Source organism: Callorhinus ursinus, unplaced genomic scaffold (genome assembly GCF_003265705.2).
Source record: "Callorhinus ursinus isolate GAN/ISIS: 27379988/994484 unplaced genomic scaffold, GSC_fseal_2.0 scaffold4, whole genome shotgun sequence".
Taxonomy (NCBI): domain Eukaryota; kingdom Metazoa; phylum Chordata; class Mammalia; order Carnivora; family Otariidae; genus Callorhinus; species Callorhinus ursinus.
The window spans coordinates 123,869,195-123,885,461 of record NW_027397066.1 but is presented as its reverse complement, the minus strand read 5'-3'; the positions used below and the strand labels follow the sequence as shown (position 1 = coordinate 123,885,461).

General features: G+C 47.9%; 1 protein-coding gene across 3 annotated transcripts in view; it reads right to left on the bottom strand.

Annotated features, from left to right (window-relative positions):
• Nucleotides 1-16,267, bottom strand: part of ARHGAP10 (Rho GTPase activating protein 10) — a 338,204-nt gene that overhangs the window by 1,837 nt on the left and 320,100 nt on the right. For 2 of the 3 annotated variants that reach the window (XM_025874287.2, XM_073892334.1), the window contains 2 exons: nt 9,576-9,728; nt 8,293-8,384 (listed from right to left, as the gene is read on the bottom strand). In XM_025874287.2, coding sequence (XP_025730072.1) covers nt 8,293-8,384; nt 9,576-9,728 — 245 coding nt within the window. Of the gene's footprint in view, nt 1-8,292; nt 8,385-9,575; nt 9,729-12,478; nt 12,555-16,267 lie in introns of those variants that run through there. The other variant, XM_073892335.1, reaches the window with a different exon arrangement.

Genomic DNA, 16,267 nt, shown 5'->3' with positions numbered 1-16,267 from the left:
TACACCGTACATGTTCCGTGTGTGTGTGTGTGTGTGTGTGTGTGTGAGAGAGAGAGAGACAGAGAGAGAGACAGAGAGAGACAGAGAGGGAGGGGGGGAAAGTTGACTGTAACTCTCCCCCTCTAGTCTAGGTTCTAACATAACACAGGGACCCTGCACCCCCAGCCCCGTGCCCGGCACATGAGGATTTGTTTAAAGAATGAATAATCAGGGCGCCTGGGTGGGTCAGTCATTAAGCATCTGCCTTCAGCTCAGGTCATGATCCTGGGGTCCTGGGATCAAGTCCCACATCAGGCTCCCTGCTCAGCGGGGACCCAGCTTCTCCCTCTCCCTCTGCCTGCCACTCTGCCTACTTGTGATCCCTTCTCTCTCTCTCTCTCTCTCTCCCTCTGTGTCAAATAAATAAGTAAAATCTTTAAGAAAAAAAAAAAAAACAAATAATCAAATGAATGAGGTATGTGCTTTCCAGGCAGTCTGGCAGCCAGTCACCTTTTTTGCTCCCTCACTGATTTCTAGCCTGAAACTGGTCCTCGGAGCAGGATTTTTAAAGGCTCTCACTTATTCCAAACCACCCAAGCTGGCAATGTTAGCACAAGCCGCTGCCAGGGGAAGGGGACTGGATTCCATGGGAAAGGCCCCCAGAGGTTGTGCAACTTGGGGGGCCTCCGTGGAAAGGGGCCCCAGGCTCAGGACAGAGAGCCTGGAGGGGAGACTCCCAGCTGGTGGGTGCCAGCCAGGTGCACCGGGGAGCTACTGAACCCTCAGGGCCCCACGCAGCCTCCTCCCCTGCAAGATGGGGCTACCAGCACTTAGCGTGGACGACTGCTACCAGGAGTCCGTAAAGTAGCTTATGGAAGAACACCTTGGAGGTGCTCATTGTTTCTTTATACACCACAAACGCTCACTCTCGCACAGAGCAGGTATTAACAGACACAGGCTGAGCAGAAGAGAAAGGCAATCCCCCATGAAGCTGGCGGTGAAGGAGGCCTGATGTGGGAAACCAGGCGTGGTCGAGAATCCTGCACCAATCCTCTCGCAGACCAGGGGGCTTCTCCACACCTCATCTGCTTCTTCTGCAGCCCTCATTGCTCCAAAGGGCAGGAGAGAAGGGTCACCAACGTAGAGAGGGGACTGAGGAGACTCTTGGCAGTATCCAAAGAGCTTGGAAATGGCCAAGGGCTGGGAATGGGATGGAGGAGGGCCAAGCGCCCATAGCTGGGCTCCCCAGGCACAGGGAAGATGGCCCAGAGGTTACAGATGAGGCCTGTGAGGGTCTCACCACCTCTGTGATGACCCAGTCCCTGTGCTCGCTTCGGTAGCACATATACTAAAATTGATGACCCAGTCCCTCCTGGGAGCATCAAATCCCAAAAGACCCATCCTAGGATCCCTGCTACACTTAGCTGATCAAACCGCTTCCTCCAATGGCAGTGTGATAGTTTCATGTGTTAACTTGGTGAGGCCATGGTACCCACGTGTTACTCTAGATGTTCAGATGTAATGAACACGGAAATCAGTAGACTCTGAGTAAAGCAGATTATCGTCCAGGATACAGGTGGGCCTCGCCTAATAAGTTGAAGGCATTAATGGAACAAAGAGTGGACTCCCTCAAAGAAGAGGGAACCCTGCCCTTGGACTGCCTTTGGACACAGACTGCAACGCCTCCCTGGGTCTCCAGCCCGCCAGCCTACCCTGCAGGTTGTGCATTTCCCACAAATGCATGAGCCAATAGCTATCTATGGAAAGCGATTCACTCATTGACAGACATATCCCATGTGTTCTTGTTTCTCTGGAGAACCCGAATGCAGGCAGTTTCAGAAATAGCCTCATTTTGGGGGAAGATTCTGACTCCAAGAGGCAGTGAGTATAAGAGAAATGAGGTCCTGGCTGGAATCCTGGCTCCTTCATGACTGGGCAACCCTGGATGATTTACTTCATCACCTCTGACCGCCACGCTCATTTTAAAAAGAGGGAAGCAGTAACTCATTTGAAGTTGCTGCAAAGACTAAAATGAAACAATTTACATGAAGTGTGATGCCAGGCATCAACCAGGTCCACGTCCTGTGCAATGCAGGGAAGTAAATGTGTGCGGGTGCCCGTCCCTGTAGACTGTACCCTACCTGTCAGCGTCAGCTGTGGAGCCCCTGCCCGCCTCATGCTGGGGGAGGCCAGGGCACGCAGCGAGACAGCTGTGAGGAACTGCATGTTTGTGTCCTCCCAGAATTCATACACTGGAACCCCGACTCCCCATGGGATGGGATTAGGAGGTGGGGTCTTTGGGAGGTAATCAGAGTTAGATGAGGTCATGAGGTGAGGTCCCATGGTGGGATTAGTGTCCTTGTAAGAAGAGACAGGAGAGTGATCACTTCCTCTTCTCCCCACGCCCTTCCTGTTCCCCCCCCCCACCGTGTGAGGAAAGCGGGAAGGGAGCTCCCACCAGAACCTGATCCTGCTGCTGCCCTCTCGGGATGCCCAGCCTCCAGAGCTGGGGGAAATACATTTCTGCTGCTTAAACCCCCCAGTCTGTGGTGTCTGGGTATGGGGTCACTAACACTGTGAGCAGTAAATACCCTCCTCAAACGCTCCCAAAGGTAGTGGGCATGGGAACGAAATGCGGTAAGTGAACTAAAGATAATCCCCCCCAGTTCCCTGACATCGGACTGCCGCCAGCCACAGTCCCCTATGGGCCACAGGTCAGGAGCTGTGCTCCCCACACCAGGAGGCTGTGCAGAGGCAGCTAGTGGCTCCTTACAGACTCCCACGCCGCAGAGGTAACACAGCACGGTCCCCCTCAGCAAGCGCCAGGGTCGTGCGGGACCCTCGTGCCAGGGTCGAGAAAGGGCCCAAGCTACACACCCCGTCCTGCCGCTTAGCGAGCCACACAGCCTGAAGAACCCGATCAGTATGTGATGACGATTACACCAACACTCCCTAGTACAACTGTTTTTACTGTTATAAAATACATATAATGTAAAATTTACCATTTTGATCATTTGGAAGCGTGCAATTCAGAATAGTCACAGTGTTGTCTAACCACCAGCACCATCTCCATCCCCAGAGCTTTTACCCCTTCCCAAACTGAAACTCGGTGTTCCTTAAACACTAACTCCCCAGCCCCGTCCCTGGGCTCCTGGGACCCTCCATGCTACTTTCTGTCTTTATGAATTTGCCTAGTATAGATATTTCGTGTAAGTGGAATTATACACAATTTGGTCTTTTGTGGCTGGCTTATTTCCCTTAATACCTTCAAGGTTCACCCACGTCGGAGCATGTCTCAGAATTTCATTCCTTTCATGGCCGAATATTCCATTATACGTACATCCACCACATTTTGTTTATCCACTCATCCGTTAAGGAACATTCAGGTGTTTCCCCCTTTTGGCTACCATGCAAATGCAGCTGTGAACACGGGTGTCCAAACACCTGTTTGAGTCCCTGCTTTCAAGTCTTCTGTGTACATATCCAGAAGTGGAATTGCTGGACTGGATGGTAACTCTTGTGATTCATCTGTCTGAGGAACTTCCATTCCATCTTCCCGCAGCTACGTGCACCATTTTACATTCCTACCAGCAACGCACAAGGGTTCTGATTTCTCCACATCCTCGCCAGTGCTTGCTCTCTTCTGTGTTTTTGAGAACAGTCATCCTAATGGGTACGAGGTGAAATCTCACTGTGCTTTTCCCACGTCCTCCTCATTTACTGTCCCATAACAACAGGGGCACGGGAGCCAGTGACAAGAATAATTTGCAAGAAGCTTGCTCCAGAACTGAATATGGACTCAGTTCCAGTTTGGGTGGGTTTTTTTTTTTTAGCATAATAAAAACAATATATATGACAAATATTCAAGTATTATGAAGCATCACCATAATACAGTGAATACCGGGAAGCCACCAGCACATGACCGATAAGGGGGCCTCATCCTGGGTTGGTTCCTCTGCTTAGCTCACCTAATGCCCCCACCACCTCGAGGTGACCAGTAGCTTGAATGTTGTATTTCTCATCCTCTTACCCCAGCTAGGTTTAAAACACAGTTTCATCGCACATGTACAGATCTCTAATATGCTGTTTATTTTGCTTATTTCAGAGCCTAGCCAGAACCACATTACATAGAGCCTTCTGGCACTCACATTTTTTTTTTTTTTTTTTACTTAACATGTAAGGATTCCCACAGGTACAATTGTTAGAGTACAGGAATACAATTGTTGGGTTGTGGGGTCTGTACAGACTCAACCTGCCAAGATAATGCTAAATTGTTTTGCAAGGATTACTCCTTATATATTTGAGATCTTTAAAATGAATCACCAGGAGTTTTAAAAGATTAATCTGGGCCACACCTGCTCCCCAAGGCATTGGCTCAGCCACATCTACACATGGAAATGAACAAAGTGGGGGGGGGGGCGGGGGGCGCTGCTGAGAGATGGCCAGCTCCCGGAAACCCTCCCACCAGAGGGCGCCCCCTCCTCGTGCCTGGCAGCCTATGGAGGGACGCCACTGCCCCGTCTGTCCGAACAGTCTGCCAGCCAAAAAGCCGCCTATCTGGAAAGAGCAGGACTGACTGGTCACCAGGCAAACGTGCTTCTGGAGCTCCCCGGGCCCGGAGAGAAGGGAAGGTCCATACGGCAGTCACAGGAATATAGGCTGCCCTGAGACTTTACAAACACGGCGCTCCCTGGGGGATATGGGAGGCACTGCCCCTAAACAACAGCTAAGCATTCATGTGTCTACGATACAGATCTTCAGCCTACAATTTAAACTCATAACTTACGTCTAGGTCCACACGGTAAGAGCAAAAGAGCAAGGAACAGCCATCAAGCTACTTCATTACTAAAGATCCTTTCTCTTCCACACTCTGCTTTGGGGTTTCTCACTGTTGTATATATTACAAACCACAGAACTACTGATGACGCGGCCCACAGGCCACTTTGACCTGGATTTTGTCTTTACCAAAGGCCACTGAATCTCATAAACCAATTTCCTTTGTTGCCCATATGAGGTACAAAAGGGGATTATACTGCAAGAGCATTTATGATAGCCGCTAAGGCTCCAGTGGACAAGTGAACACAGGGAAAAGGTCTCGGACATTCTAGAGGCCAAAGTATTGCTGGTGTGCAGAAAGGAGGTGGTCCTGGCCACATTCCCGTGGCTGGTGCTGTCACAGCGGCCACCACGGAAGCTGAGGCCGGACGAGCTGCCCATCTGTCCTACTCTGTGTCGGTCCCCGGAAGGGAAGACCCCAGACCATTCAAGTAAGAGCTTCACTAGACATCCTAGGCAAGCACACAACAAATTATGCATTTTCTGTTAAGAGATCAATTATGCACAGAGATGAAGGTGCAAATTAAAAAGAATAAATCCTGCTTAAGGGCCTTTGACTTTCTTTACCCTTTAAGAACTAGCCTTAAGACACAGCAAGTGTCACGGTGTAGGTTCTGAATGCGTTCCTCTATGTCCGCCGTGCTTCTCTGTGCAGGAGGGTCACAGGGAGCCCGCGCAGGACAAGGAGCTCACATAAAATAAGACGCTCACATACTTGTGTAGGAGAAGGTGGCAGCCAGCCTGAGGGAGAGACTAAGGAACCACTGTGCCAAGGACCCGGCCAGAACTGGACACAGCACTACAGAGCACCATGTCTGAGGGAGGCAGACCTTGGCTCAGAATGGAGCCGGTCCCCGGCACTCCACAGTGTGCCAAGTGTGGCTCCCTGCTCGGCCCCATCCTCCACAGACGTCTGTGCTGTTCTCAAAGCCCTACCTACACCCGGGCCCCAAAATGCTGCCCTGACACCGCATCGCTCTTGTAGACGTCCGTGAAGATTAGGATGGAGACTCTGATCCAGAGAGAACTTAAAAAAACTCGTCCAAAGGCACAGAGAAAGTAGAAAAGCCAATCTGATCTTAAGCAAAATAACTGCAGGGTTGACGACCCATGGTTACCTGCTCTCATCACTCTCCTCTTCCTAAACACAGTGAGATACTGGTACGTGTGTGTGTGCACGTGGGCGTGTGCGTGCGTGTGTGTGTGTAGGGACTTCAGAGGTAGAGCAGCTTAGTTTCTCATGTCTGACATCTGTTAGCCTTTTCCCTGTTACCCGTGCTGGCAGAAACTGGATTTGGTTGAGGTCCTGACCCTCATTCACGTGTCTGTGTGCCCAGAGGAGGGGTCCCGGCGCCCACTGTGGTTCGGATTGCCCTAAGCCTTGGCCAGTGATGGGTTTAGAGTGAGCATCTGACCTTGTTCTGACTACTGAGATGTGAGGGTAGGTAAACGAAGGAAGAAGTTCTGGAAAAGTTTTCTCCTTCTTAAAAAAAAAAACAAAAAAACCCACAAGGATGAGGCACCCCCCTCTGCAAGGGTCCAGCATAGCTATGATGCCTGACCTGGCAGCTGTCTCGTCCCCACCGGGGGAAGCCAGCCACGGGCCCCTATCCACAAGCTGTGAACGGCTCAGCAGAGATGGATCTACCGTGATTTTAATGCTATCTTTGAGAATGTGAATTAGCCAACCCTTCCAGACTTAATCACTGTAGGAGCTAATCTATTTTCACGACTGATAGCCGGTTGTATCAGTTTCTTGCAGCCAAAGGCATCCTAATAGATACACCTTCTACCAAGGTAAACATCTCAGGAACAAGATAGCCTAAGGGATTTCAGAAGCTCCCAATCAGGTCTAATCACCACACAATGTAAACGTTCACCATCACTTCTCAATGGGTGGGTTTCAACACTACTGTCTCAGCGTTCTGTCCTGCCACGTGGTGGGCCAACATGTGAAGGGCCTGGAGTAGGGCAGATTTTATACCATGCTCTCCTGGCAAAATCACATGTGTGTGTGTCACGGTGATAGAAGAATGACCCTGCTTCTACTCCAAGAATAAAATTTCTCCATAAGGTATAATTCTGCTGTATGTGGGGTTCTGATGGGAGTGTTGTTTGTTTTCTGACACTATCAGGAGTCCCTGGCTCTCAAGAGTACACATCACACACAGAAATCTATTCTAAATGAGGCAACTTGCGGGGCGCCTGGGTGGCTCAGCCGGTTAAGCGTCTGACGCTTAATTTCACTCTTGATTTTGGCTCACGTCATGATCTCAGGGTCATGAGATCAAGCCCCACGTCAGGCTCCCCACTGGGCATGGAGGCTGCTTAAGATCTTCTCTCGCCTGTTCCCTCTGTCCCTCCCCCCCCAAATATAAATAAATAGGCAAATTGCTTTCTAAAAGACAATCACCAGCAAACACTGCATTACTGACAATATACCACTAGGTGTTGTGTTGATATATTCCATATATTCCAAACATTCTGGCTAACCCACCTTTCCATTCCAAGCATCTAAGATCCTCACTGCCTCCCTAGAACTCTTTTGGGCAGCTCCACCCACATGCATCACTGTTTCCACAGCAACCCGTGAATTTAAGAATGAGCAAGACTGTTAAGGAAGAAATCAGGAGACGGGGGGAAAAGAGACAAACAATGAACCATAGGAGAAATCTGTGAAATATTAAGCCAGGCAGAGCTCCTGAACACTTGTGTGTAAATATTAAAGACTGAGATAAAATCCACACCCTTGCTTGAATGTACAAAGTCAATACCCAGATCCAGAGATTCACACACTATTCAAATGAGCAAAGATCAGGTAAAGCAAAAGAATGTCACGGGAACTATAAACCAAAATTTTTTGACAAGAGTTCTCTTCTGTAACTCAGATCTGGCAAACCTGATGCATTGAGGAGGCTTGGCTGGGGACTCTGGGAGAGGAAAACAAAGGATGCAAATTAGAAGTATTTCTTTTTTTTTTTTTTTTAAGATTTTATTTATTTTATTTGAGAGAGAGAATGAGAGAGAGAGAGCACATGAGAGGGGGGAGGGTCAGAGGGAGAAGCAGACTCCCCACCGAGCAGGGAGCCCGATGTGGGACTCGAACCCGGGACTCCAGGATCATGACCTGAGCCGAAGGCAGTCGCTTAACCAACTGAGCCACCCAGGCGCCCTAGAAGTATTTCTTAATTCCAAGTGGCACTAGCTTCTCTACATCAGGAGAAAGATGTCCTGAACAAAGATTCACAAGAGTTCAAAGGGCTGGAGAATCATCAAGGTGAAAACAGAAGTGGAATTCCATAGCCACCCCCCCACGCCCCCCGGCAGCCAACTGGGCCCGGTCTCTCCTGCCCAAAGGGTCAACAGATGGACGTGTGCCCCTGATAAGCCCACAACCAGTGGCTGCTTACTCCAGATTGCAGACATTCCAAGGGGGGAGAGAATATATGCTACCACAGAGCTCCCACGAACACTTACCATCCTCAAAAATTGCTCCTATTTCAAAAGACAATTCTGAGCTGTGTTCTGCTTCACACGGATACACTGCTCGAGCCTTCCGATTGACAACGCTGAGAGGGAAATGTGAAAGACACGAATTAAAAGGTGAGAAACTGGGAGGGGAAACCTCACCTCCCCCCAACCCCACCCCTTCCCACACCAGTGGGACAACTCCTTCCAAAAAAAAAACCAACCAGCCAAATAGCAGCGAAGTGAACATCGGGCACATCTACAGCACTTGATTTTCAAGTAAATGACGGGTTTCAAATTCAAATCTTTCTTCTGGGAGCTTCTCTGAGAAGCTTTCGTTGAACCTCATCACCTAATTCTCCTCTCTGCCCGGTAGGATGCCCTTTTCCTATCATTCCGCATTATCGGAGCCACAGGGTATGTTTACTCCTAAGCACTGCGTTCATCTATTAGGAAAAGCACCAGGATCTTGAGGCAGAAGGCGAAGCAGTGAAGGGCAGAGGCGTGCGCACCGAGTGACTTGGGGCAGTGCTCAGTGGACATCCATCTGTCCGCGTGGACAGTCTCCTTCCACACCACTCTGGAAGGAGTTTGTTGTTCTGTGCTGGGTCTTCGCTATTTGACCCCCTCCGCCTGCCTCCGAAAGGCATTTCAAGGCTCAGCTTCCCACCACTTGTCAAAATGCCCTCTGTGCCCTTCTGGGGAAAGAGCACACCAGGGGAGGAGGGAGACCGTGGGGTTAGCCAGATGCAAACTGAAGCAGAAGGAAGTGCCCCACCTCACTGGAGTGGGGGGAAGCCAGTGAAGACAAGAAGAACGTCAGCCTACCACCCAGGACGAAGGGCTTGCTAGGCCAGCACTTCTGGCTTCTATACAACAGACCCATTAAATGGCCATGTTAACTCCTGTTCCCAGGGCCCCGTTTACTTTTTTTTTTTTTTTTAAAGCATGTACTTTATATTCATGTATAAGAAGTTCTTCCAAAATAAGTGGTTTCATCGATGCACAACAAGCACCAAAAAAACAAAAAACAAAAAACAAAACAAAACAAAAAAAAATGGACCAGGACAGTACGTTCAAGCAGCTCTCACATAAGGCAAATTTCTCCTGAGAATGTACTTGCTCTTGAACCAAGGCGCAGTCCGAGACAAGGCTGTCAATGTTGTCCATGAGGTCCAGGAGGCTGCGAGACCTGAGCAAGCCTCTTTCACGTGGGGAACACAAGAAGCTGCTCAGGTTGATCAAGCCTGTGTGCTGCCCCTGTCTTCAACATCATTTTCCATACCCCATACCTTTCCAGCGGCTTGTCCACCATGGCGGCAGGCAGAGAGAGGGGAGAAGGCGGTGGCTTGGGTGAAGGAGGTGTGACCACTGGGCTGCAGCTTGGTGTGGTTGGGGACTGCGTGTTAAGCCACTGGACCATGGGCGATCTCGTCTGGCAGGGACTGCAGATGGAAATTTGAAGGACAGGATTAACAGTATAAAGGCCACAGAACACCAAATACGTGGCACCCCATTCCTAAATGGCTAAGAGGATAGCTTCCTTATCTCCTCCGATGACTAGAACAGGTCAGAGTTCTCACTGGTCGGTAGCCCCAAGAACCACAATCCAAAGGAGGGATGCCTTGTACTTCTCCAGGTTCATGGAGAAGATCAAGTCTTGTCCAACCTAGCACCGTATCAGTTCACTAATTAGGACACTAGAATCCAACTGCCATGACTACTTACTTGGACTTTTGAGGTGCTCATGTTCTGTGCTTATAAGGAAAGCGTCAGAATCTACAGTCAAACTCATGACCTGTCGCTCTAAAAACCCAACACATGGCCTTTCAGTGTTTAAAGTTGTTTCATCTGGTCATACGGGACAACTCAGAAAAAACTGCAGCTAGGAATCAAAATTCCTCTAGAGCAGACCAAAGACAGCATTTAAGAGAGAAACCCATGAACAGCAAAAATCTTTGGGGACCTTAACGTTCCCTAATATTTGCAAATTAAAAAAAAAAAAAAAAGCTAACATAAAAAGGTCAGTGAACAGACTCACGGAGGGGCCTCTAAACATGAAAAAGAAGGCAATAAATAGGTGCTGATCTGAATTAAATTACTCTTTATCTCCAAACTGAAGGCTTGTGACTATGGTATCTGAAGCTTACTTTAAAAGCACAGTGATGAAAGCTGCTCGTTTCAACTACATTTTTGACACACATGCATTCAATGGCTGCTACACCCAGATGCTCTTCACCTCAAATTCACCCTCTTCAGCTAAAACCAGCTTCCGTGAGCAGCTTCCTTATCCTTCCACATTCCTGAGCATTACCTTTGCTTCTTTCCTCTACAGAAGAACTAACAGCAAATTCGGTGCATTTTGGCTTCCAGTAGCCCCCATGCTGTCTTCTTCTCTACCTTCCCATCACATTGCTTCATGCCTGTGTCACCACTGTGGTCTCCTGGCTCAGCCCCCAGGCCAAGTCCTCCAACTCGAGCGGCTCAACCAGCCACCCTCAGCCACCTGAGACCCAGTCTGCCCCATCCGTCTCCCCAAGAACGAGGGCGCTCCCCGAGCTGTCCTCCGCCTGCTCCGTGACGGGTCCCGCACTCTGCCTCAGGTCTCTCCTCACCTCTCAGGCTCCCCATCCCCTCTGCCAGCCCCAGTCTGTCCCTTCCGCAGCTCAGCTCCAGGCCTGCCTCCCACAATGCTTCTCCTTTGGTCTAAGGCACAGATCTCTGAAGGCCCAGCCCAGTAAGAAATGGGAGGGCAGGTTGGCAGGAGTTATTCTGTGACGGTTTCAGAGATCTTTCTTGCCTTTGGGGTAAAATCAGGTCTTTAACTCCTTCTGCAGACCTCAGAGAGCCAGGCAGAGTGCTAGGCATGTGAAGTCTTCCACGAACATCTGAATAACCATTCCACCACTACAACTGGATTTTACAAATCGAGTACATGAAATATTGCATTGCTGACTTGATAGATATTTAGTACACTAGAAGGTCTCCTATCCTTCGGCCAGAAAAGGGGAGAGGGGCTCACATTTTAAAAAACATTATTTTTTGAACAATTTATTTACAATCCCCCAATCCAGCCAATTCATGTGGAAGTCATAAAACATATTTCATAACCACGCAAAGAAACCTATAAATCTCAAATGATCTGTATTGCCAGCACCAAAAGTCACTCAATGCCTTATCAGAAAATGAAACTTAAATGGTGTCTTCCTAATCAGGAAGGGAGAAGAAGGCATGAGTGAAGCTCTGACAGAGAATTTAAGACTGCACTTAGCCAAACAATTGCCATTTCATCTCCCAGCAATTATTCAAGGTGCTTGGAGGGTGGTGGTGGCAGCAGATGAGATGTTTTACCACACCCCCATCAACTCTTCCAGGTCATAAATAGCCTAGTGATTGAATGATGGCCATCTATCTGCAGAGAGGGAGGACAGCCACAGGATGAAGATAAAGTAACAATGGTGCCTATATTTATAAGGCTCTTTAAAAATAAAGATCATAAATTTTATTGCTATTATCTACTTAATCCTCACATCTTTTTTTTTTTTTTTTTTAAGTGGTTTGCTTTTTTGTAAAGGAAAAACACTCCTTTTGGAAAGTGAAAGAATCGTTGGCATAGCAGGTGCTATAGGTCTAAGCCTATCCCTTAACTTGGCCTTCTCCATCCTGTTCCAAAACAGGGACTCAGACTCAGCAAGCCTTGTTCAGGGTCAAGTTCTCAACATTAGCCATTTTCGTTTGCTTTCTGTGATCTTTTTGATGTCCTTCAATATACGGATGTGCTATGTGATCCAGCACTGACCAGTTCACCCAGATAACCATTCGGACTTCCAACTGAGACTTAAGTTTCTGTATGCAATTTCCTGGGGTCCCCCCCACAGTATCTCAGAAGCCTGAGCCAGTCACTTCTTCGGAATTCAGGATCCCACACAGGCAAAAACTTTGTGAGGTGGAATATTCAAAAGAGGGAGCAAAACCCAAGTCTGGAAACAGTCTCAGTGGGGAGGAGGCATCAGAAGTCACGTGCAGAATCGGAGGTCCTATGAAAGAGGAGACCTACGTGGCAAAACAAAGTTTGGAAAACAAACAGAACAGCTGCTGGGTTAGATACTAGAAATGTTTCACGGGCTTCTCCACTGGGAAGGAGTGAGGGGGAGGCAAGAAGTGGTCAAGTAAATAGAAAGTCCTGAAATGAGTTCTCACCTCAGCCAACAGAGGTCCAAGAACGACATGTCTCATAGGGGTCTCCCACAAGCAAACTGCCTGAATTGTTTCTGAAGGCAAGAAATTGTAAAGCATAAGCTTCTTTATATAAACCACCTCCTCCTTTACAGAATTTGGTGGGGTCCTTTGTTTGTTTGGGGGATTTTATTATAATGAAGATCAGAAATTTTTTAACTACAGTTGACCCCTGAAAATGCGAGAATTAGGGATACTGATCCTCATGCAGTCAAAAACCCACATGTAACTTTTGACTCCCCCCAAAACTTAACCCTTGCTAATTGCCTTCTGTTGACCTTCGGAAGCCTTAACGATAAGAGCCAATTCACCTCTATTTTGTATGTTACATTTGCATTATGTACGGTATCCTTACAATAAAGTAAGCTAGAGAAAAGATGTTTTTAAGAAAATCGTAATGAAGAGAAAGGACACTTACACTACTGTACTGTACTGAAAAAAACCCCGCATCGAAGCGGACCTGCGCAGTTCAAACCTGAGTGTTCGAGGGTCAACGGTATTTAATGCTTCAAATACACTATATTTTTCCAAAAAGCAGCAGAGGAAAATATCATTTCTGTTATTCTCTTTCTCATCTCTGATTTAACACACTGGGCATTTTGGAAATGGCAACCCCCAGCAAAGGTCTCAGTTTTTCTCAGCCTGAGCCCTCAGAGATAATTAAGCCCTAAGGCATCCAGGTACATAAAATTAACAGCTCCTATACATCTAGAATGGTTCCAGCTACCCATGTGGTGAGAGACAATTCTTGATGGGCCTCTCGTGTTCTGCGCTCCTACTGAGCAGAGGCATTGGCTGCCTTTCTCCTAGACTATCTTTCCAGGGATGTCTGTAGAGCAAACAGCCTGGGGAGATAGAGACTGGGTCTCCCCCTGGAGAAAAAAAGCAGGCTTTATGCTCATCATAAAAGATCTGGGCTTCCTAAGCTCTGGGTTCCTCTCTTTTAACACTCCACATGCAGGTATCATCCGGCCCATGGGCCATTAGCCTGTGGGAACTAGGAGTCAGGGATCTGATACTCTGACTACTACTACTCCTGCCAAGATCAGCAGTCTTTTGACCAGGAGTACCGCATCTTCTACCAGTATCCATGAAGCCACAAGAGACAAATGTGGTGGCTTGTAAGCAGAATAAGATTTTAGACTTCAAAATTCTTGACATTCACATCTTTGGGAAAATGGAGAAAATACTCAGGCCTTTTCTTTCCTTTTTTTGGGAGGGGGGGAGCTGTGGTTCAGAGGAGAATCCTGGTTAAAAAAAAAAAAAAGTCTTTGGGTTAAAAACCAAAAATGATGGGTAATCTAAGAATAAAAAGCTTATTACCTGCTAAAACACAATGAAATATTTTCAGTGTCCACTCCCACCACTTCCCATATTTAAGCATCAGAAAACATTTATATCCTTCTTCCTGCTGCCCCTTTACAAATTTTTGATGAGTAGGACTGGCATGATCACAAACCACCCATTTTATTTAATGATGAGCTGCAAGCAATTACAACAAAGTACCTAAACGCCACATATTTCCTGAAAGCCAGCTTGTGGTTTGCAAAATGGAGGCAGAAGTCGACTCTTCCTGAAAAGCTCAGAAACCACATTTACCCAAACAGAAATAAGTTAAAAGGAAGTACTAATACCTGTTTGTTTGCTAGCTTCCCAATTTCACACACTAAACTGAAAGAACCTTCTTCTGAATGGACCCCTCTCCATTTTGAGTGCAGAAGAGCCAGTATCGCCACCTTCCTTTGAGGAGAAACATTTCCTTCTCAAATGGCAACAAGAGGGTTGCAGAAAAACACATAAAGATTTCATACTGCTAACTCAGAAACTCATTCTTGAAAATACTTACACTGAAAGCCTATTTGGCTATTCCTACGGCAACAGAGAAGTCTCCTGTGCTCCGGGGGGGGGGGGGGGGGGTTGGGAACATATAAGCGGGGAGTAGAATGTGCATTTTTGAAAGTGCTGAGAGACCTCTATAAAAAAAAATATAATAAAAAATGCACACTCTTGCTCTGGAGTCTGTATTTCAGGGAAAGACCCTGTAGATTTCGTGGTGAGCAGGAATAAACCCTCAGATACATAAAATCATGACAGTAGCTGTGTATGTATATACTTTACAGTTTATATTTATAAAATGTAACATATCAGCAATATATGCTGCTTCTGATTCAAACTGTGACCCAATCTTTTCCAATACCAGACTCTACGCTCCATGCATATTAAAAACTTTTTTGGCAGCAGAAGAGCACAAGCATTTCAGCAATGGGGGAAGGGAGTTAGGGCCTTAACTGTTAAAATTTGACAACAGCTGTACCAGTCACTGGAGAACTTCTGCATCTAGTGAACATTTCTTGCATAACACAGACGGGTCAGGCTTTGGGCAGCGCTGGCAACATAAGTGCCCGATTCTGGGCTCTTTGAGCAATGAGCATAATTTAAAATATTCAAAGGACAGAGAACAGGGAGAATACATATCAAGGAAAGAAATGATTGCTTATATGAAGTGATTAAATCGCCCCCCCCAACCAAGATATTTGACTCTGATTATATGATGCCAGCGTCACATCAGAAGTTTGCGTTGGATTGAAAGATTTTAAAACCTCATTTGCAAGGTCTCCGAGCAGAAGCTAACACATTAGTGAAATGATCTTTCATTCCAGCCTGGGAAATGTACAGCCAAAGTCTAGAACGGCTGTCCTGGGCAAAAGTGTTTGAAAATGTTAATAAAGACAGAAGGAAATATTGTAGATCTGTATACTATGGGAAATCTCTGTTCAGATAAATGCCACAGTTATCCCTGAAGTGCCAGAGAGGGAGAAGCCCACCGCCAGCACACTGTCGGTTCCAAATGAGCATAGAGGGGACTGCAGCGGCGGTGAGCAAACGCCTGTGACGAGACGGTCACACTCGTCCAGGGCTGGGCGAGGCGGCCTTCACTGCCCATTAGGAGACCTGGACGTGGACCTAGTTCACTCCTCATTTACGGCCCGAGAACTACCTGTCAGGCCCCATGCTAAGCCCTGGGGACACCCAGGGGACCAGGACATCCGCTCTCCGTGAGTGCCCAGTCAAGTGAGTAGAGAATGACAAGCTGATAATCATAACACAGTGTGATGACTACCATGTAGAGAGTTGCGCAGGGTCCTTTGGGAGAATAGAGGAGGAAGCATCCAGCGATCACGTGGGCCCTGGGAAGGCTTTCTGGATGAGGCGGTGTCTGCCCTGAGCTGATGCAGCCAGGGCCAATATCATCGTCACCCCTCCACACCCTGGCTCCCGCAAGGCCCAGCCGCTCGCTCCAGCACTGGGCCGGACACGTACACGCCGATGCACTTAGTGCCAGCCATGCCCCCCTTTCACAGAACCTGCGAGAAGAGCATCTCAGAAAGCTGACAGGGATCTGCTCAAGGTCATGTGGGTGCTAAAGTCCGTCTGACCAGACTGCACAGAGCTCACAGCCTCAGGTCCTTCCGAGTGTCTGGAACAGAATACAAGGAGAGGAATGGAGAAGGGCGGGAGTCAGACCCACTCAGGGGGCAGGACTGTGTGCTAAAGGCAAGTGGGGGTGGCTACTGAAGGACTGTAATCACACAAATTACAAGTGCGGGAAGCGCCACCACTCCGAAGAGTGAGCTGGGTTCCCAAGCCAGCTCTGGCTAATCTCCCTACGCTTTTTCCTTTTGTCTTTGGAAGCACAGAGGACACTTCTCACTAGCTAGAGGCTGTGGTAAGGAGCAGGAGAATGACC